At 37.1% G+C, this 23,237-nt stretch overlaps 1 protein-coding gene across 11 annotated transcripts in view; it reads right to left on the bottom strand.

Annotated features, from left to right (window-relative positions):
• Rhp (GTP-Rho-binding protein rhophilin) overlaps window positions 1–23,237 on the bottom strand; it is a 144,993-nt gene that overhangs the window by 5,566 nt on the left and 116,190 nt on the right. For 10 of the 11 annotated variants that reach the window (XM_074180824.1, XM_074180832.1, XM_074180823.1 and 7 more), the window contains one exon: window positions 7,889–8,133. In XM_074180824.1, coding sequence (XP_074036925.1) covers window positions 7,889–8,133 — 245 coding nt within the window. Of the gene's footprint in view, window positions 1–7,888; window positions 8,134–12,515; window positions 12,705–23,237 lie in introns of those variants that run through there. The other variant, XM_074180831.1, reaches the window with a different exon arrangement.

Genomic DNA, 23,237 nt, shown 5'->3' on the forward strand with positions numbered 1-23,237 from the left:
GTGGGATTTCCAAGTTTTAGAAATCATGGAATTGGAAATTATGATTTGCAGTTTGATGAATTTGAGAATATTCATTAGGATTTTGTGGATATATATATATATATATCTGTAACTGTAGAGTGGGTGGTATAGGCCCACAGCACTTAGGCCACATGTGACCGATTATACATCCTCCTGAGGAGTAGCCCTCATAGGTCATCGTCCATCCTGTTCTTTCCAGGAAGGTGGACAGGTCACTGGGAGGTCACCCTTGCCTCTTATATGAACATAAGACTTTGTAGGTACGTGTGGCAGATACCGGACGAAAAAAAAATAATTACCCCGTTAATCCCGCTTAGAAAGCCGGAGTAAAACCATCAGGTACTTGTGCAACGTCTTCCATTTGAAAAATTTGCCACAAGTTACTTCCTATATATGAAACTCTGGAATTAATTTCATTTGGTCGGGACTACCACCGACAGAGAAAGAGAGAGCTTGGCTGTAAAGTAAAGTTGAGTCTCCTGGTAAAACAGATCGAGCGAGAATACCATGAGTTCAAAGTTTGTGCGGCTGGGATTTTTCAGTTTGTGAATTGGGTGTTGGATTGGGGTTTGAAGAATATAGCTCGTTAGACTGACTTTGGAAATTGTGAGTTAGAGTATTTTGAGTCTGAGGATCGTTGTTTTAGAGATTGTTCGAGAATTGTACGTAAAAAAATTTCGGATATGGATTTTATTGTAGTACGTTAAAGGGTGAGTTCGAGATTTGTGGGGTTTGGATTTGGAGGTTCGCAGGGTTGAAGGTGGTGGAGACAAAATAAGTTGGATTGTCTGGAGTTCAAGCTGTATCTATTTGAGTTTCAGTTTGAGATTTAGCGTTGGAGTTTGTAAGTTTGTAAACTCTAGGATTGGGATTGGAGGTTTCGGACATTGTTGTGTTTTAATAGATTTGAGAATTGTGAGTTAAGGTTCTATATATTTGGATATGGTGGATTAGATTGTTGTGAGTGTGAGGTTCGTTGTTATGGAGTTGTGGATTTGATAACTGTATGTCAAGGAGTTTGGGAATGGTAAGTTGAAATGTCAAGTTTAGGTTCAATGTATGTGACGTAGGACATCGTGGGTTTGGTGTTTAGAAATTGTGATTGAGTTTGAGGAGGGTGGATATATTTTATGTAATTCAAACTACTGGCATATTGAAAATTCAGTGATGAAATGGAACTTCTAAACTAGTAATAATAGTATTGTTTGAAAATGTTGGGTGGAAAAGAGGTCCACCTAATAACACGGAACATTGAAAAATAAAAAAGTATTCAATTTAAAAATACTTTTGAACATCTCCTAAATAGAAAATGGCATATAATTTTCAATATTCCACGTTGACAAGATGATTTTTGAATCGAACTAAATTGAAATCCAAATATTCAATAGAGTAAGAAATTCAATGTTCCAGACAAAAATTATGAAAGCTTATATGAAGAAACTAAACAAGGACTCTTTCCTGAAATTTGAATTGATTAATATAATTACCTTGGCCACTGCTAGTCACGTTTCAAAACCGTGTTGTTATAGGTAAAAGAGTGGTGACCGAAAAAATTAATGTGAAATTCTAAATCAAGAACTCTCGCCACCAAAAGACCTTGGTCCAATGATTGAAGTAGTAAAAATGACCTTGAGTATGTGTGTTTAACGGTTGAGACAACGATTGACCAACTGCTCAATTCCTGCGATTCAGATTAACGGTATCAGGATTTCGGCGTGAAACTTAATAGTTATTTAATGGTTTCCGTTGCTTATCGGATGAATCTAATTATAATGATCATCGACAAGATGATGAGAAATATAACCTTGATTCTCACGTTTCTGTGACCTGTACCGAAAAGTAATCAGAATACCATAAGTTCAACCCTGTTCAGATTGATATTTACGAATGAAAACTGAGTGATAATAATAATAGTAATAGAATTTTGAATCATATCATTATTTCTTTATGCAATTGAAAAAATGTTATGAACAAATGAATTTCATCCCTTTTTTGAATAGTGGAATAATGAATGGAAATAACCAATTGTCATTCTGTGAAAAAAAATGTTTCTCATTTTTTTTATTTTCTTACAAAATGATATATGGCAGTGAGCAGTGAAGTTATTGATACCAGAGATATCCAAACAACCCGCCTCTGTACACTAACTCTTTAACAGAAAATCAAAATCAAAATCAAAATAAAAAAATCTTTATTTCCGTAGACCTAGGGAAGGCATGGAAAAAGTCACATTACTCAGTACAATTACAATGAGGTCACAATCATAAAACAACATAATTATAAGATATACTATAGAACATTTAGACCATAAAAGGGATACAAAAATTAAAATTTAAAATTCCAAATCAGACTGAAAAAATTCATCAAGCGAATAAAATACCTTTTCACATAATAGTTTCCGAACTTTTTGTTTAAAGAGCTTTACACTAGTTATTTTTTTAATGGATATTGGGAGCTTGTTGTACAGTTTTATTGACATGATATGAGGTCCATTAGTCACCTTGGCTAACTTATGACTAGGAATTAAAATGTTATAGTTTTTTCTCAGAGTGAAGCCCGAAAGAAGACATGTATCATCTCTGTTCTGAAACTTGGAGCAATTTGATTTAACGTAGATTACGCAATTAAGAATATACATGCAAGTAACAGTTAATATATTCAACTTTGCAAAAAGTGGTTTACAGGAATCGAGTGGTTTTTTAAAACAAATTGTTCTAATAATCTTTTTCTGGAAAATTAATAAGTCACTGATTCTATTGCAGTTGCCAAAACAAATAATACAGTAATTGAGGGCAGAGTAAACATATGCATAATAGTAACTTTTAAGAATTTCAATAGACACAAAATTACGCAGATTCCATATAACGAAACAGTGTGTCGCTAATTTCTTTAGTATGAAATCAACATGATGATTCCAATTGAGTTGGGAATCAATAAAAACTCCTAAAGATTTTTTATAGTTTACCTGTTCAATACTTTTAATCTCAGACCTAACCAATACACTACAATCAGTTTCCTGAATTGTAAAGAGAATGGTGTTGGTTTTAAGATTATTTAGAATCAAGCCATTTTTAGAACAATAATTTTGCATGTTGGATACAGCATCATTTGCTCTTACTGACAATGTTTCACATTCCGAACCACTGACAGTAAAAGATGTGTCATCAGCAAATTGTATAGAGCACTGTGGATGATTAATTTTTGAAAGGTCATTAACAAATAAAATAGATAGTGTAGGCCCCAAAACACTACCTTGGGGCACACCTGTAACAACGTTTCGAGATTCAGAGACAAATGACCCAGTCTGAAGCCTAACTTTAACAACCTGTGTACGACCAGTTAAATAGGTTTCAATCCATTTCAGACTTGAACCACGGACGCCCATGTCAAACAGTTTATCAAGAAGAAGACCATGATGTATGGTATCAAACGCCCGTGTCAAGTCGAAAAGAACACTAAGTGATTTTTCACCGTTGTCGAAGTTTGATAATACATGATTATGTAGAGAAAGGATGGCATCCTGGGTTGACAAGCCTACTTGAAACCCATATTGGTTGTCAGATACGATATTGTATTTATTTAAAAAGGACACAAGTCTGTTTTGATATGATTTTTCAAATATTTTCGAAAATGGAGATAGTAAAGCAATACCTCTTTAGTTCGACATTACATGCTTATCGCTTTTTTTATGGACTGGGACGACCATTGCTTGCTTAAGACGAGAAGGAAAAATACCTTCAGAGAAAGATAAATTGATTAGATAAATCAGAGGTTCCATTATTTTCGAAGCAGCCTTTAATAAAACATTGCCTGGCAATTCATCAACCCCACTGGAATTTTTCGAACATGCGAATTTAATTATTTCCAAGAGTTCAGTTTCATCTATTGGATAGAGGAAAAGACTCTCAGTTTTTACACAACGATTTTCAATGCCACCAGGTGCAGTATTTTTTACTAATGATTCCACTGAATCGACAAAATAACTACTAAATGCTGAAAGATATGGTATACAGGTAGGTCTACAAGAATTTATATAGCAGCTGGTGCAGAAGATACCGGAGAAATTCAGGCAACCCGCCTCTGTACAAAAACTCTTTTGCAGAAAGATATGATATAGAGGTAGGTCTACAAGAATTTACATAGCCGCGCTATTACAGAAGATACCAGAGACATCCAGGCAACCCGCCTCTGTACACTAACCTTTTCCCAGAAAGGTATGGTATAAAGGTAGGTCTATGAGAATACAAGAATTTACATGGCCGCTGGTGCAGAAGATACCTGAGATATCCAGGCAATCCGCCTCTGTACACTAACTCTTTCCCAGAAAGATATGGTATAAAGGTAGGCCTACAATAATTTACATAGCAGCTGGTGCAGAAGATACCGGAGATATTCAGGCAACCCGCCTCTGTACACTAACTCTTTTCCTGAAAGATATGATATAGAGCTGGGTCTACAAGAATTTACATAGCAGCTGGTGCACAAGATACCTGAGATATCCAGGCAATCCGCCTCTGTACACTAACTCTTTCCCAGAAAGATATGGTATAAAGGTAGGCCTAGAAGAATTTACATAGCCGCTGGTGCAGAAGATACCAGAGATAACCAGGCAACCCGCCTCTGTACACTAAATCTTTTCCAGAAAGATATGGTATAGAGGTGGGTCTACAATAATTTACATAGCAGCTGGTGCAGAAGATACCGGAGATATTCAGGCAACCCGCCTCTGTACAATAACTCTTTTCCTGAAAGATATGGTATAGAGCTGGGTCTACAAGAATTTACATAGCAGCTGGTGCACAAGATACCTGAGATATCCAGGCAATCCGCCTCTGTACACTAACTCTTTCCCAGAAAGATATGGTATAAAGGTAGGCCTAGAAGAATTTACATAGCCGCTGGTGCAGAAGATACCAGAGATAACCAGGCAACCCGCCTCTATACACTAAATCTTTTCCAGAAAGATATGGAGGTGGGTCTACAATAATTTACATAGCAGCTGGTGCAGAAGATACCGGAGATATTCAGGCAACCCGCCTCTGTACACTAACTCTTTTCCTGAAAGATATGGTATAGAGCTGGGTCTACAAGAATTTACATAGCCGCTGGTGCAGAAGATACCTGAGATATCCAGGCAATCCGCCTCTGTACACTAACTCTTTCCCAGAAAGATATGGTATAAAGGTAGGCCTACAATAATTTACATAGCAGCTGGTGCAGAAGATACCGGAGATATTCAGGCAACCCGCCTCTGTACACTAACTCTTTTCCTGAAAGATATGGTATAGAGCTGGGTCTACAAGAATTTACATAGCAGCTGGTGCACAAGATACCTGAGATATCCAGGCAATCCGCCTCTGTACACTAACTCTTTCCCAGAAAGATATGGTATAAAGGTAGGCCTAGAAGAATTTACATAGCCGCTGGTGCAGAAGATACCAGAAATAACCAGGCAACCCGCCTCTGTACACTAAATCTTTTCCAGAAAGATATGGTATAGAGGTGGGTCTACAATAATTTACATAGCAGCTGGTGCAGAAGATACCGGAGATATTCAGGCAACCCGCCTCTGTACAATAACTCTTTTCCTGAAAGATATGGTATAGAGCTGGGTCTACAAGAATTTACATAGCAGCTGGTGCACAAGATACCTGAGATATCCAGGCAATCCGCCTCTGTACACTAACTCTTTCCCAGAAAGATATGGTATAAAGGTAGGCCTAGAAGAATTTACATAGCCGCTGGTGCAGAAGATACCAGAGATAACCAGGCAACACGCCTCTGTACACTAAATCTTTCCCAGAAAGATATGGTGTAAAGGTAGGCCTAGAAGAATTTACATAGCCGCTGGTGCAGAAGATACCAGAGATAACCAGGCAACCCGCCTCAGTACACTAAATCTTTTCCAGAAAGATATGGTATAGAGGTGGGTCTACAATAATTTACATAGCAGCTGGTGCAGAAGATACCGGAGATATTCAGGCAACCCGCCTCTGTACACTAACTCTTTTCCAGAAAGTTGTAGTATAGAGATAGGTCTAGAAGAATTTACATAGCCGCTGATACAGAACATTCCAGAGATATCCAGGCAACCCGCCTCTGTACATTAACTCTTTCCCAGAAATATATGGTTGAAAGATAGGTCTAGAAGAATTTATATAGCCGCTGATGCAGAAGATACCAGAGATATCTGGCAACCCGCACACTAACTCTTTCAGAGAAAGATATGGTATAGAGGTAAGTCTAAAAGAATTTACATAGCCGCTAGTGCAGAAGATACCAGAAATTTCCAGGCAACCCGCCTCTGTACACTCACTCTTTCCCAGAAAGATATGGTATAGAGGTGAGTCTAGAAGAATTTACATAGCAGCTGGTGCAGAAGATACCAGAGATATCCAGGCAACCCGCCTCTGTACACTAGAGAGCTTCACCTGAGCTGTTTGCTGTGAAGCTTTCGGCCTCCAGGCTATTGCTCCATACTGGATCATTGGTCTGACGATTATCACATACGTCGAATGGATTCGTTTTGGTTCTGTGGCTCAAGATTTTTCATAAAGTCTTTGACATGTCTGGCTTGATAATGAATCTTTTCAAAATGAGCCTCTCAGGCGAGTTTTTTATTCACGATAACTATAGATTTCACTTCCGGCGCAAATAATAATGAGAAATAGAATATAATGCTTCAATGAGTAAGGAGAGTGAGTTGTCAAAAAGCATGTATGGAAAATAGCAGCATGGAAGGGTGTACTCGTAGGAAAGAACCAAAAAAAAAAAGATGCAGACTGAAAAGATACTGTAGAAGAAAGGAAAAGAAAATGAAGTTGAGTTCATCAACCAAGTTCATTTCCTGATGATGAAAACTTGTTTGTGAAACGCGCAGTTTTGCTGTTTGGAAGCAGTGCTTATTTTGGAGTTACTTCTCGTCGAAGATTCTAGTTCTACTTTTCAGTTCGAACTAAGGACTGAAAATTAATGTGTGTAAAGTATGGCCTCCATGACCTACAGAGCTGAATAAATAAAAATATTTCTATTTTCTGTGTGACATGATGGATTAATTTGAGTATCATAGATATATGACCACAATCACTTGATAGATTGACATTATTCGGTTTTTGTCAAAAAGGAACACGTAAACAAAACTCTTTGGCCTCGCTTTGTGGATTGAAACAAGAGAATAACGCGGATTGCGGATGTGGGTCAGGCCGAACAAGCCCTCGGGCTGTCTGAACGGAAATATGTTAATAGTGTCGGTGTACCGTACAACTTCATTTGATGATTTGATGATCAAGGCTGAATCTCTTCGGCTCCTTCCACCTATTAATTAGAAAAACTTTTGGTTCGGTTGAATTCAACTCATCAATAGCTTATTACTGTGCAGCTGAGGTATGATAATTTTTGGTTTCGTAGTGGAAAAATAAGTGTCCAAAATATATCATTTTGAAAAGAAAACAATTAGGGATCATCCCTATAATTTTTGTGATTGTATCTGTGGTATTCGAATCCAATCACTGAAAGAAAGTACAGAATAAAAAAAAAGCAGCAGCAATCACAATGATTGAAGAAAATCTTCCAAGTAGGTACTGATAAAAAGACTGTCTGAAATATAATCAAAAAGTTATTTTACTATATCTACGAACGACAACTCTCAGAAGTCGAAACGTGTGCAAGCTAAGCCTTGTTAGCCTTACGTCACACGTTATAAGGTCTTACCTTATAACGTGTGACTCTTAACGCAACGTGTGATTCCTCACCCACATATAAAATAGACAATATGCAAAAATCAAAAGAAAACCCTGTTTCGGATAAATTTAGATATGTAACAACTGTGCAAAAGGAAAAATCTCAAATATTTCATAAATCATCTCACCTATCACTTTGATATAATTCCACAGAGGAATTCAACTCTGCCAACTGCTCTTTCAGCAGCTGCAAGTTTGAATTGACGAAACTCAACTCGACTGCGACAGTTTCTCTGAGTTTTCTGTTGGTGGTTGCTTTGAACAAATTCTCAGCTCCTGCTCTGAGCCTCAATTCCTTGTTGATTTCTTGGTTCAGCTTTGATCTTCGGTTCTGCAATTTTCCTCTGCATGTGGCAACTCGGGGATCTGAGCCCTGAAAAAAAAACAAATATGAATAAACTAAGCAGAATACTTCATACAATTGAAGTGTAGATTGGTGGTATGCCACGATCATGTCATGTAATATTATCATGTAATCAAATTACGCTTGTGCGACCCGCAGGTTGGGCTTTCTAGCGGGCGCGTCCCCAGGTGACGGATAGAGGAACGGCTAGAGGACTGAAGGCCCTGCCCGGGAAGCCAATGTGGCCTTACGGACGGGGTCGCCGGACTCCTGGTCAGTGGCAGAAATAAGTAGGATGAGGGGAACTAAAACTCCCCAGAAGCCTTTGCAAATCATGCCGCCGTGGACCAGCCTAACCAAGCTAAGGTGTAAGGAATCGTGCCGACAGCTAAATGGCCGCAGGGTGATATGCGGTTACGAACGATCCCCTTGGGGAACCGGGCGAAACCTCATTGTAATCAGCCTACCTGATGATGCGGGGCTCTACCAGAGTGACCAACTCTTCCCCTGCTACTCGTGGGAACACACATGAATGAAACAACAGAAACAACAAAAACAAAAACCAACTCCGAGGCTGGACAGAAGTGCTCACCTCAATCTAAGGCGGTGGATGGGGATAAACAGATATGTCCACCCCAATCTACCGCTTGGAATGAGGCTGGACATAGCAGATCACCTCGTGATATAATACAAAGGCCAATGCATAAGCGCATTTGCGGCGCCGAGACCAAAAGGAGAAAGAGGGCGAAGGAGGCAGAAGTGGCAGCAACTATAAGTACACCCTCCTCCTCCTTCACTCCACCTCCAACACCAAGGGCATTTCCTGCGGCGGGCGCCAAGAGCTCCGCCTTGAATAAAGGCAAGGAACCGGCTGCCCCTGCAGGGAAGCTCCCTCACTTGTGCACCTCCACGGAGGGAACCCCAAGAAGGTTGAAGAAGCCGCGCAACGACATTAATTTCACTGCACCTTCCAAAACCGTCGAGGAGGCCACCGTGAGACACGGTGCCAAAGAGAGTGTTTGTTCGGCGAGTCTTGGTCTACACCTGCCAATATAAAGGAGATGTCTCCTAGTGACCTGTCCACCTTCCTGGAAAGGACAGGATGGACGATGATCTAGGAGGACAACTCTTCGGGAGGAGGCACAATCGACCACATGTGGCCTAAGTGCTGTGAGTCTACATTCATCCTCCCTACTCTACAGACACAGATACAGAACACTTGTGCGATTTTACTTATCGTTTCACAAAACCCTGACACGTGAAGTTGTTTATTCTGTTAGCCATGGCCAAATTTTTTTAACGAGCGATATATGAGTTCATCAAAGTAGATTATTGCCACATAATAGTTTACTATAACTGAAATTGATAATAAACAATATTTTCAAAAAGAACTGAGTTTCTTTAAACACATTTCTGTCAACAACGAGGTGGATATTATTGATTCAATTCTTTATAGAAAACTACGGACGTATATTTACCTACTCTAGTAGGTTGATATTTATTCAGTAACATCACTCATTATTTTGAAATCAAAGATTCAGACACAGCATGCTGAACGAATAATAATTTGACTAAATCTATCAATAGAAATATTTGAACAAAATATGAACACGATATGACGGATTTTCAAGTAACTGTCAGAGTTCCATAACATATCACTAGTATAATTATCATTATTATGATCATTGGGTCCAAGAATCATGTGCCCTGAGCAAGCGCAATGATCCAAGAATGACAGCCTTCTGCATCTGTCCGGCTAAGATTTCTGCCTTAGTGCGGCAAGCCGGTATGATTTTAAGATTATTATAATGAAAATGATAATGATTGATTTCATTAACTGAAATAAAATTCATATAAATACATAAAAATATGTTTTCTTGATCACGTAACATTGAAAAGAGTCTTTTGAAATTGTCTAGGTATTTCATAGCGAGGACATCATTCCACCAAGGACTCCAATAATCAGAACAACCATCTTAATAGAGTGGTCTGGATAGAGTCTGCGGAGTTCGAAGAGAAAATCTCGATATTTTATCCGTTTCTCCTCCTGTTTTCGAACGATATTCATCTCGCCAGGAGCTGAAAACTCCATGGCAAATATCGTCTTGCTCTGGTGGTCGAGAAGAACTATGTCAGGCTTATCAGCGTGTATGAGCCTGAGGGTGGGGAACGAATAGTTTCAATAAATTCGGCACTTCTCGTTTTCCACAACGGATTCAATATCCTACGGAGGCAACACCGATGTCTCGTCTATACCGTAAGAGTGCCGTAGATGGTAATAAAGCACTCTTATAGCCGTGCTATGTCGATGGATGTAGGCCGACTACGTATGCTGTATATGCTGGCTGCCAGTGCAGCGTCGCCTCGCGGCAGGCCCCGCAGCTTGTGTCAGGAACCTCTTTACCCATCACGAGACTGAGGTAGATTAAGGTGTTGAAGACATCATCCTTGCATGCCATAATGAACCCCTGAGTTTCCAACTTCAGCCCACTCGACCTTATTCTTATTTTCATTATCACCATTGTTATACCCATTATTTTTATTATTCAATTTTGGGAACCCCTGAGTTTCCGACTTCAGCCCACTCGACCTTATTCTTATTTTTATTATCATCATTGTTACACTCATTATTTTTATTATTCAATTTTGGGTCGGATTTTAATGTATTTAAAAATATTATGAATCAACTAAAAAAATAATATATAAAAAATAAAATGAGTTTGTTTTCATCGGTAAATATGGTATAACTTTTTTCGAGTCAACTGAAACACTGGGATAAGCCTAAATTGATAATTATGATAACAATAAAGGATAGTCGATCATCATAATAAGAAAATAATTTATAACAATATTCACAATTCACAATAAAAATCATTCTATCTATTAAGCTGTTTCTAACACACCATTTTTCAATAATCAAGGCCATGCCCAACGTTTTGTTTCGGGAGGGGCTCAATAAAAAAGATCTGCTGTTATAACATCATCAGTTGGGATGATGACATGTCTGTGAATTGCCATTAGGGCTAACCCGGTTAGCCTCTTTTTCCCACAAGAGTTCCGTAGGCAGGTTTATAGGCGCCTTAGTGTGCCCAAGGGGAGGGGGTCCGTACGTCCCGGACCAGAAACTAAGCGCTAATGATCAACAACAGACTCAATCCATTAATATCAAAGAGGAAGGAAGCTTCCCAAAGCAGATACTTGCAAAGGTTTGCTACAGCATTCACTGTAAGTTGAAACCAGGGCCAAAGAGAAATAATTTTTGATCCAACACCAAACATAAGTGGTCGAAACAGTGATGGCAGATTGAACCATGAATGTACCTATTGCTGGAGCATATCTCTCCTCAGAAAACAAGTCTAGCGAGAGAAAGCGATGACACCTTCCTTTCAACTGATGACCTTGCAGTGAACGCTGCAAAGACAGAAAGAGTACGGATTTCATATGGAGTTCGATGTCGAAGCTTGGCTCTGCCACTGATCCTCTTGGAGAGACTCATTCCTCTTTGATATTCGTTAACTTAGTCTTCTATGGATCCCATAGATGACGTCTTTTTCTGAAGATAATTTCATCGCCTTTTCTCAAGTTCAGGAACATCTATTTACCAGGGATAGAAGTGGCGAAATATATTTGCCAGCCAGCAGAATATCTCTCAACCAAACGATGTTCAGAAGAAATCATAGAAAATTGTTAATCTCTTGAGAGAAAACCATAAGACCGAGCAAATAGTAACTGGAATCCAACGAGTTGAAGTCTCACTATTCCTCAGGATTATATGAGTTGATTTGTGGTTCTTGCCCAAAACTTCATATTGCCACACGGGGAGAACCTTTCTCCAAGGAATAAAAGAACATAGGTGTAATTTCTTGAATGTGAAGATCAATTCAATATTTGCAGCTACCTTTCGACAGAGGGGGATGCTTTCAACCGCATTTGAATGAGGAAGGTTTGTAACCCAATATTAGAATCAAGAATTCTGAAATTCCACTAAATAACTGAATACATGCCCATTTATTGAGCTGGTTAAGTTTTCTTTTATAATGTTTGCAAATTTTTGATCACTTTCTACCTAAACTCAGGTAATCATTAGTCATTATGTAGATGGAAGGTCATAATAATCAAATTGTTATTGTATAAAGCACAAATTGAATAGAATTCAGTTAGTATGAAAACGCTTGATAAAACTATCGTACAGCGAAACACGTGTTGCAGGTTTGTAAACTGCCAGTCCAGGAAAATCTCACGATAAAGAATATATTCAAAACATCCACATAGACAAGAGTTTGAGGATTCGAGAAGCACGATCAGAGTATAATCAGATGATAACTTTTCAAGATCTAACATACACTCTGACATGAAATATGTCAGTCTTCAAGAAGCCTCGTAAATTCTAACATTTGAAAAAAAAAGCTCACCGGTATAACAACACCATCGACCTCTTTCTTATTGTGATGTCTGAAACTCTGTCTTTGAACCCACTTCAGCATCGTTTTCACATCATTTCACTGAAGAAACAGCACCAGCACATTTCCGAAACTATGGAATTTCACACTGAGTAACTCTTTCCTTCATGTTAGGTTATAGATTTGATTTCACACTCAGAACAACTTTCTTGCTTGACAAATGATCAGTAAGTGTAACTATACAAAGAACAGTTTCTTTGCTACACTCTTCAGCGCGCTGATAGTCCAGTCGCTAGGCCGTGTTCCGGGGCTAAATTGAAATTCAAAGGTGTCTGTCTAGAGATAGGCGTGAGTAAGTCGTTTAATAGCTATTTTTTCTAGGTGTCATGATGTTTCAAAATCAATAAGCACGTTACATTCATCTGTGACTGGAAATCCAGTGCTTTTCTTCTCCAACAATTAGGTGGGTCATATTACCGAACTAATTGAAAAGACAAAGTCTTGGCGAATGGATCAATCGAACTCTATCTCTATCTAGAGGAAGAGAACGGTTACTATCATACTTTTATTTACCGAAATGGTGAATTTCCTATCAGCAAGTTTCTTGGAGTAAGCTAGCCTAAGCAATATCTTTTCATATTCTTCTACTTCTTTACCAGAACATTTGCAGAGTAGGTACTACATTATTTTGATGGCATAACCCCAGTAACACCGGTTTTATTTTTGCTTATGTTATTGTGGTGGACCTAGAAATAAAGTATAATCCAAACACAAGAGAGCAATGTTATCCTGGTTTTTTCTGAGCTGCACTGATGAGATCAGATGGTCTGTAAATGATCACTTAATCAATTTTACTAAGAACCAGTTTATAAACAACGGAAAAAATCTACAAGGATTTCATTTTTGGATGAAATAAAGGAAGATTTACTGGAAAAATTCTACCAAGTAAAATTCTCAACAATTTCTGAAGAAATTGAATTGAGGTTTACATAATTGAATGCAACTTTCGAGATATTCAACCTGATCAAACAAATCAACCTGATGAATTTCAGTCAACGTGATTTTCATCAATATGAGCAAATCTAACAACATCTTCACAAACTTCATTTTGAAATGATTATCATAAATATGGATGTTCTACTCAGAAAGTTTGAACACTCGAACTGCATACTGGTTGACGCTTAAACAGTGAAATCTGTTGGGTTTTACTGCAGTAGAGTTTGTACCTAACTGGTGTAGAAACTCCTCCATAGGTATGAATGGTCACAGCGTTAGGAACTTTATTATTTTACTTCAGTTTCAATGGTCTGGTAGACTTTTAAAGTGTTCTTTCGTGTGGTTTAACACGAGTGAAACCTGGTCAGCCTGGTAAATTTAAAAGTCTCTGGCAGATACTTCTTGAAGCTTCCTCCTATGAGTTCAACACCTCCTTTGTGTTTCTCACATCTGGCTTCTTCTATGTCTAACTCTGAAGCAGCAGCATGCTAATTTTTTATTCTCCTCGAAGTGTGACATAAAACTCATTTCTAATAAGGCAGATAGTTTGAGATAATTCAAGAACAGTCTGTCTTTAACTTCTGTGGAGGAGCATGTGGAGTCAATTATTGCTTTGATTCTACATGAACATTTTGAGGTTTTTGAATATTTGAACTGTATACTGGTTGGTGATAGAACAGTGAAATCTGTTGGATTTCTCTATACTAGAGTTTGTACCTAACTGGTGTAAAATACCTCCATAGATATGAATGATAGATATGAATGGTCACAGCGTTAGAAACTTTATTATTTTACTTCAGTTTCGATGGTCTGGCACGCTTTTGAAGTGTTCTTTCGTGTGGTTTAATACGAGTGAAACCTGGTAAATTTCCATGTCTCCGGCAGAAGATCCTCCAAACTTCCTCCTGTGAGTTATACACCTCTTTCTCTTTCTCTAACTTTGAAGCAGCAGCATGATATTTTTCCATTCTCATCAAAATGTGACATCAAACCCTTTTCTAACAAGGCAGATAGTTTGAGATAGTTCAAGACCAGGGCTGAAGATAGACTACTGTGGAGCAGCATGTGAAGTCAATTGCGTTCATTATAGATGAATTTTTGGGAAAGATGAAGCACCTAATTCATGCATTTACTAGGACCGTACCCTGGTGGGTTGACGTGGGTAGTTAGTTTCACTCAGTCAATCGACCGCACTGCGAACCGGTGGTTCGAACCGCAAGGCCGAACATCCAACCCTTGTTAGGAAAAACACGTTAAAAGATTGAAAGACAAGTTTCAACTTTTGGGAGGGCGGCGACTGCTGGTTGACGGAAAAACTGATTCAAACAGATTTTTTAACAGTTCTTATAATATTATCCAGATTTGGTGCTTGAGAGACGATAAGGCAAGTGTCTTAAGCTGAAACATCGGATGTTCACCAGTGAGGGTGACAGTGTTCCATGTAAGTGGAATTTCACCTCTTTCATTTACTATACTGTATAGCAATCCTGTGAATGATATCTGATTCAATTCCATAACGAATGTCTGGATTACAGACTGAAGAGAGAAAAGTGTTTTTTGTATAATTCAGTGTTCATATGGAAGTATCTGTTTCAATTTTTTTTTTCGTGTGATTCAATATTTATATGAAAGTAGCTGTTTCAAGAAGGGTTTTTTTCAGTTTGTGTTTGAAAGTTACTTATTCTCATGATCATGGTGATTTCCTTTCTCTCTTTGGGAGATTTCCACAATTTTTTATGAAAGATGGTGAAGTAGAAAACCGAAAACTGTTTCCAAAAACCAAGATGCGTGAGAGGCAAGAATAGACAAGTAGAAGTTTCAACCACCAGCAGCGTAATGTTCGCGAGGAAATTGAATGTTTCGCTTTGGTGTTGTTTGTGAGTATGTACAAATAAATAAATATGAAAAAAATTCTTCAACTCTATAATAACACCGCCCTACATTGAAAGGTGATTAATTGATTCATGTTGACCCTGACCATAGTTCCAAGTTCAATGTTTTTCCGGAGCTCCTTAGCACAAAATATGAATTAACGTAAAACTTGAAGTTCCACGACTATAATCCAACAATCGTCATTGAACAGATGCACTGTGCACATAATATTATAATACACAAGACCTATATCAATGAAAACGGTTATAATTTATTGCCACTAACAGTACATTTCATTCGATTTTGTTTTATTGTTTTATAATATATTGGCAGATCGCGGTATTGGTGGTATTTTCATTGGATTATATTGCAGCACACATTTCTAAGTAGATTTGTGTCAGCTGTTTTTATTTTGGATTTGAATAAAATATTATGGTTGGTTAATGATGATGTGCGTTCACCTGGCGGTAACACGAATGATGGAAATGGTGTTGAAACTGATAAAATTATGTTCGAGGTTGAGCATGTTTTGGAGAATGGGAACGCAATATTTTGATAGTTATGTTGGTTTTTGTAGCATTTTAGTTTATCTTGATGGTAATATTTGATACTTTCTAATTCCAAAATGAAGGCAAATAGTACAAGAGTAAGAAAAACAGTGGAATTTCTTGCTGATATGATTGATAGTAACGCACTGAAAGTGCGTATGATAAAAAAAAAACTGCCTAAGTAGAAATATTCCGTACAGTCGAATCAACGGAATCTTCTCACTAGAGGTCCTCCGAACTAGCTCTGATTTCGATGTTTTTTTTCAAATTGTTATTTCAGTTCATTGTATGGAATCAGCAACCTTTTGTGTGACTTTTTAAAAAAATATTTTTCGAATGGATATTGATTGGAACGAAAACAGTACATTCGTAAATTTACATAGTAACTATGGTACCTGTGAATATTACTGGAGTTTTTTCCCAACACCAAATCATTATTTTAACACCTCAACACGTGTTTCGATCACCAAATGACCATCTTCAAGAGGAAGATCAAACAGTTTGATCTTCAAGAGGAAGATAAACATATTTCAGTTCCATACCACCAATACACGAGGACTTTTTCAAAGAACTAGGTATTAAGGTGATCCTTAAAACAAGGCATACACTACAGAGCTTTTTAGGAAATCCAAAAGACAGAGTCTAGAATTTACGAAATTAAATGTAAGGACTGCGATGCAGAATATTATGGACAGACAAAAAGATCTATTAAAATAAGATATAAGGAACACTTAGCACATTTGAAATATGGAAGACCTGAAAAATCAGCGATCGCCCATCATATTTTGTAACGAAACCATTCCATAGACTTTAGTTCATTAAGATTAGTTAGAAAAGTTAACAACAACATGCATCTAGATGCCTTTAATAGTGAGTGTTGAAATATGTAAACATAATTATATTATGAATAACGATGATGGACAAATACCTAATAGTATACTTTATACCTTGTTAAAATAATATTTTAGTTATTAGATTTACCTGACTATTAAAAAAATCTGTTTAAAATCTGTTTTTCCGTTAACCAGCTGTCGCACCCCTACGAACGACAACCCTCAGAAGTCGAAACTTGTGCGAGCTAAGGATTAACGAGGTCTTACCTTTTAACGTGTGATTCCTAACACGGGTTGGACGGTAGCAAGTGAAGATCGATCGTTCAGACTAGGGCTTGAATCACCGACCAACACGGCAGTCAATTCGAGTGAGTGAACAAAGCACCCATGCCGAACCGCTTGGCTACCGACTGACCATAAGGAAATACATAAGGAAACATTGTAAAATTAATTTAAGACAAGTAGATAGTTCATTTAATTCAATCATTCAGTTATTTGTATTACAATACAGGACATAGGCCTACAGGACATAGCCCAATTACAGAGCAGGAAATTACAGAGTATAATAAATACATCACAAAAAAGTGATGGACCGGAGAATTCTCCAGAACATTTGTGCGAGATGTTTTCATATAGAAAGTACTCGAGTGTCTGGAACAGATTCTAGGAATGCAAATATTAAACTTTTCCAATAATGTTGGACAGTCAACTATGCTTTTGATAATTTTATAGTTTAGTACCTACAACACTATAATATTCACGCCTTTTTTCGAGACTGAAAATGTTGAATTGCTTCTATTATATCAATATGATATTGATGAAAGGGGCTCCACACAACTGACGCATATTCTAACTTTGATCTTATGAAAGCATAGAATGAAGTTTTTAAGGTCGAAGTTTTTTTGAAATCACTACTGTTACATACAATTAATCCGTACAAATGACAGAAGGAGGTTACAACATTATCGATATGCCTATTAAATGATAGTGCAGTGTCAAATGTGACGCCAAGATCAGTAAATGTTTCTGATCTCACCTGGGAAACGTTTTCTATTGAATAATCAAAGATCAAGATGTTCGTTTTTAAATTGTGAAACATGACCTTACATTTATCCGCGTTTAGCGACAAGTTATTTCGATAACACCATTCTACAACCCGTCCTACGTTTGCTGAGAGGTTCACACAATCATCTATATTCTCAACGAGGCAGTATAGTTTTATATCATCGGCATACAAAACGAAATACACATCTATAACATCTGCAATATCAATAATGAAGATATTGAAGAGCAACGGTCCCAGATTTGACCCTTGTGGAACACCGGAAGAAGCGTTATATTGAGTAGATTTGAAACCATTGAGTTGAACATATTGTTTTCGATCCCATAGATAGGACTGAAAGAGTGTGATTAAGGATGGAGATAATCCATAGGCTACTAGTTTCTTCAGTAGAATGCCATGGTGAAGCCTGTCGAAGGCCTTAGAAAAGTCTGTGTAAATAACATCAGTTTGGGCCCTATTGTCAATAGATTCAGCAATATGTTGGGTTACAGTCAGAAGATTGGTGACCGTTGAACGATTTTTCATAAAACCGTGTTGGTTTATACTTATACTGCAACTTACATGCCGATATATAACTCGCTTCAGTCGAATCTCAAAAACCTTTGCAAAGTTGCAAATAATAGAGATAGGCCGATAATTTAAAATATCTCGTCTATCTATTCTGTTGAAAATGGGACAGACTTTTGATGAGTTCCAGATCCTTGGTATGGTAGCCGATCTTAAGCAGATATTGATTAGTATTGATAGAGGACGAGAAAGCACAAGTACACAATCTTTCAGGATGAAAGCTGGAATGTCATCTGGACCAGTGGTCTTTTCAGACTTGAGCCTTAAATATTGGGAAATTAATTCAAAACAATTGAAACGCAGGTACCTAGAAGAGGTATCTACGGTATAAATAAGGATAACATTGTATTATGTTCAGTTTGATCTTTCTCTTGAAGATAATTACTTCGTAATCGAAACACGAGTCGAGGTTTGATGTTAGAAAAAAAAACTCTAGTAATATTCATTACTACACCAAAGGTTCCGAACAGTGCATCACAAAGTCCTTTTTTTTAAACTACTAGGTCAGTTCCAGTTTGCTCATTGATTTTTCAGTGAATATATATTATAAGAAAATGTCTAATGATTTAACGTAGTTTTTGTTTTGGTGTTTTCATGATATTTCCGAAGGAAATCAGAATGTTCCAGATTTCAAATGGTCCTAATTTTCACTCTCGCATTTGAAACACCCCATACCTAATGAAGAGCACTGGTCTCAAAACTGACCTTTGAGGTAAAAAATATGTCACAGTTCGTGAACTGCTTTGTACATCATCAAACTGTACAACTATCGATGAGATAATTATCCAAGAGATATTCATCCAACAATTCTAATTTCATAAAAGATTTTTTTCTGTGACGGGAAAAAAATTTGACATTTTATCTCTGATGACAGGTAACAAAATGTCACTTTTTATGAAATTACTTTTTTTCCCAGATTGAAATTTAATTTTAGAATATGTTCTTATACAAAAGTTATATTTCCTTTATATCAAAAGTACAATTATTAAATGTGCCTTGCATGAATGATATGTTCCTTGAACTATTCGGTACAACAGTCGAATTTCTTGTGTTGAAATTATATTTTTTCTGCCATGGACACAACTGCCGTTGATGTACCTGGTCGCAAATCGGGTGTGGGTGTTATTTCAGCACTGCCAAACGTTCTAAACACTTTATTAGCTATTTCTTTCTATCTTGTGTGCTACAGATTCATCAACATACCCTTCAGCGACCGTTGATGACTTTCTTTAGTGTGTGTGTCTTTAGTGTCGTCAAGTCTTCCCCAGATTCAACTAAAAGTGTAGCAGACGATCTTCGAAATGAATGACCTGTATACGAATTGGCATTTTCAAGTTGAAGAAAATTAGCCACTGCTTCAGATACCTTATAAAACTAATTGCTACCCATAACCTGATTGATACATTTTCCATTGCGATATGCATAAAACAGGCGGCGATACTTTGCTGCTGCTACATTCGCTAAATTTAATATATTCTCCAATAACTACAAATCTCCTGCTTGAGTTTCACAATTAATAACGTTCCCGAATCTTCAATATCATCTAATGTTACCTGGCTGATTTCACAAATTCGACAAGCTCCTGCAATCCCAAATACAACAACAACCTTAGCCATTAAATAAACTTCATCGGGAGCATTATTTAAAAATTCACTAATATGTGCACTCGTAAATATCGCAGCTTTCTTGGGCGTGTAATCTTTCCCATATTGTTTCAGAAATGTAATTAATTTGAAATATTTTGAAATGTCTACATTATTATTGGATTATAACATACTTTTGATCATTGAATAATTCGACCAAACTGTTGATGGCTTTTGTTGTTGTGCCAGTTCCGAAAAATAAGACAATAACACCATCTCCAAGAAAGAACTGCATATCTTTTTCATCTTTCATTCCATGAATCTTGAATACGCGGTTTCATAAATTTTCCGCGATTAAGCTGGCAATCATTTTTGTGACGCTACTTTCGCTGCTTCTACTAACTCCGGTGGAGTCAGAGAAAACTTGGAATTAAACATTTTTTTAAATAACTACCGACCACAAAGTTCGCAAGTTTTAAATCAAATCACAGAATTAAATTCAAGAACGAAGTTTTAATGATGAACGAGAACGAGAATGTTTCCTGCTTATTCATCAAACTCAAACAATTGTTCATGCAGCTGCAGTTTCGTAAGAAGGTATCATCTTTCCCTCCAACCGATTTCCTGGAGTCTTTGAAGTCCACTAGATACTCGTTAGGACAACAAGAGGATTGTTCCGAATTCTTGGGGTTCTTATTGAATACTCTTCGTGAGCAAAACAATAGCAAAATCAATACTCCCAGCCGCTCTGGACTGAATGATTCCGTACAACCCATCTCGTCTTGTGTTTGTAAATCTTTTGCTGGAAAAATCCTCACTTGTTTACTTTGTGGTAAATGTTCAAGAAGTACTGAAAACTTATGTGAATTTCTGGAACTTCATCTAGCTTTTCCTAATACGACTAATTATACCAGTCCGTGCAAAGCTTATTGTTAAATCATCTGAAAATGAAATTTTTAACAGGTGATGATCAACTGTATTGTCAAACATGCGCCAAACTAACTGACTGTTATAAGGAAACAAGTATAGCTGAGGCACCAGTCAATCTAATAATAACACTGATGATATTCAAACAAGACTCAACCTCTAACGGAAGCAAGAAACTCTTTGGAAGGTTCGAAATAGATGAACATTTCAACCTAGCAGACCACTATAATAATATTCACGCAGTCATTGTTCACTGTAGTTTTAGCGTTGAATTTGGTCATTATTACGCCTTGGTCAAAGAAGAAACGGACTGGTTTCAGTTTGACGATAGTCGTGTCACGAAGTGTTCTGGCGATGCATTGAATTTATTGGAGCCTCTGGAGACACCCTACATTTTGTTTTATAAGAGAGAGGACATTGTTAGATCAAAATCTTCAGATGATGTGGTGCTGCAGGTTTTTCCAGGTTCTCCTGCAGCTGAAAAAGCAAATGCGCCACTGGAATCAATGAAGTCGCCCCGGAGCGCCAATTAATTTTTATTGTTATTTTTATTTTATTTTTATCGTTGTTGTATCATTATATATCAAAATAATAAAAATATTCCTTTTTATCGTTGAATTAAATTCATTTAGTTATCAAAAAAAAATTCACATCGATAATTTTCTGACATTAACATATTGTAATACTATGTTTTTTTCAATATTAAATCGTAATTTTTCCCGTCACAGAAATCGAGTTAAAATCTATTTATTTTTTATATTTTCACTTTTCTGCTTTTTGCTTTTATGCCATCAAGTTTACGTTCGGATTCCCGATCTTCTGTTGATAAATCCAACCTGGGCAACCTGAGCAATTAATAAATTTCTTGATTTCCTAGCGCATCAATTTTGCAAGTATAATTGGAGCATGATTAATAATGTGGTAAATATAATAGCCCTAAATTATAATTTAGAAAATGCTGAAGTGGTTAATATCGAAACATATAAAAAATCAGAAATACCTGACGTAGTCAGTGATTCGCATGCCAAAAATATAAACAATTGTGAGGTGTCAGACAACAATGGTAGATTCTAAAACAGTTTTCACTTTCATCAAATTTATTTCTCGTACCATGAAACGTGAGGTCCATAGAATCTAACGACGACTTAGCAGAAATTTCACTCCACTAAATCGACCATAATCAATTTAGACAACTGTATTATGCACGTCAGGTTCTTAGCGATTTCGTTTCAACTGAATCGGACATTTCTGTAACAATTTCTCTTTCTCCGAACTTGCTGAAATGTTAATGACTGCAGCGGCCATTAGCTATAGTTTTTATAATAATAATAAGGTGGAAATTACTGAAGTGTTGAAGTAACGCTCTATATACAGTTTGATAAAGCTAATTGATTATATGCACTTATTTGGAATGAACGGCTTTTGGAATCAGATGTATTTGCACGGGTAGCCAGTAGAAATGCAAGGAAAAGAAATGTATGGTTGGAGTATTCAAATCAATCAATATTCAGAGGAAAACAAAAATCGGAATAAATTATGTAAATTCTCCGACCACTTTCCAGCTTTTTATTTCAGATGCAATTATTGGATTATGAGCTTTCATTGAAAACGCCTCAGTATGCTCTGATAAATCAGAGTGTATGAAGTTTGGCTTTTAAATGAACTGCCAGAAGAGTGAAAAAAATCTAAACTTTTGAATATTACTTTTAATCGAGACTTTGATGGTACTGAAGTCGATGACATATCCCTACAGTGAAATCTTTAAGTCTCTTCCCTTCCTAGATTTCTTGATACTGTATAGACCACTGCATTGCTTTATGGTCCACAACCCATAATCTTGATAATCTCTTAAGTAGATAAGCCAACCATGAATGTGAATTATATTGAAAGAAAATTTTCAACTGAAACTGATTGTTCGAAATTAACTGACTATGACATCAACATATTTGACTGCTTTCTCGGACGTAAACAGATTTTTGAATTCAATTGGAATTACCACAAAATGATGTAGTAGATAGCTAGTTCATTTTTTGGTGTCCCAAATTGAAATTTCGGATGATGAAATTAATGCATGTATACTTGAAGCGAAATTGACATATGAAACTTTCAAGATGGCGACTGGGCGCCTTCTGGGAAAAAAATTAAATGGAAATGGGTGTCTTGTGACACATCTTTTTGAAGCTCCTGACAAATGCTTCACAACCCTAGAATATAATGTCAATATGTTCAACTACTACAAAATGGCGGAACATTGACATTGACATTTAACTTAAAATCTGGCGTGAGGGCTGGCCATTATGTAGGACATCGACGGCCAATCCAACGACCGAGAAAAGTAGTATCCA

This window comes from Leptinotarsa decemlineata, unplaced genomic scaffold, assembly GCF_025532065.1.
Source record: "Leptinotarsa decemlineata unplaced genomic scaffold, Ldec_3_MD MMD2_tig00026307_RagTag_RagTag, whole genome shotgun sequence".
NCBI classification, from domain to species: domain Eukaryota; kingdom Metazoa; phylum Arthropoda; class Insecta; order Coleoptera; family Chrysomelidae; genus Leptinotarsa; species Leptinotarsa decemlineata.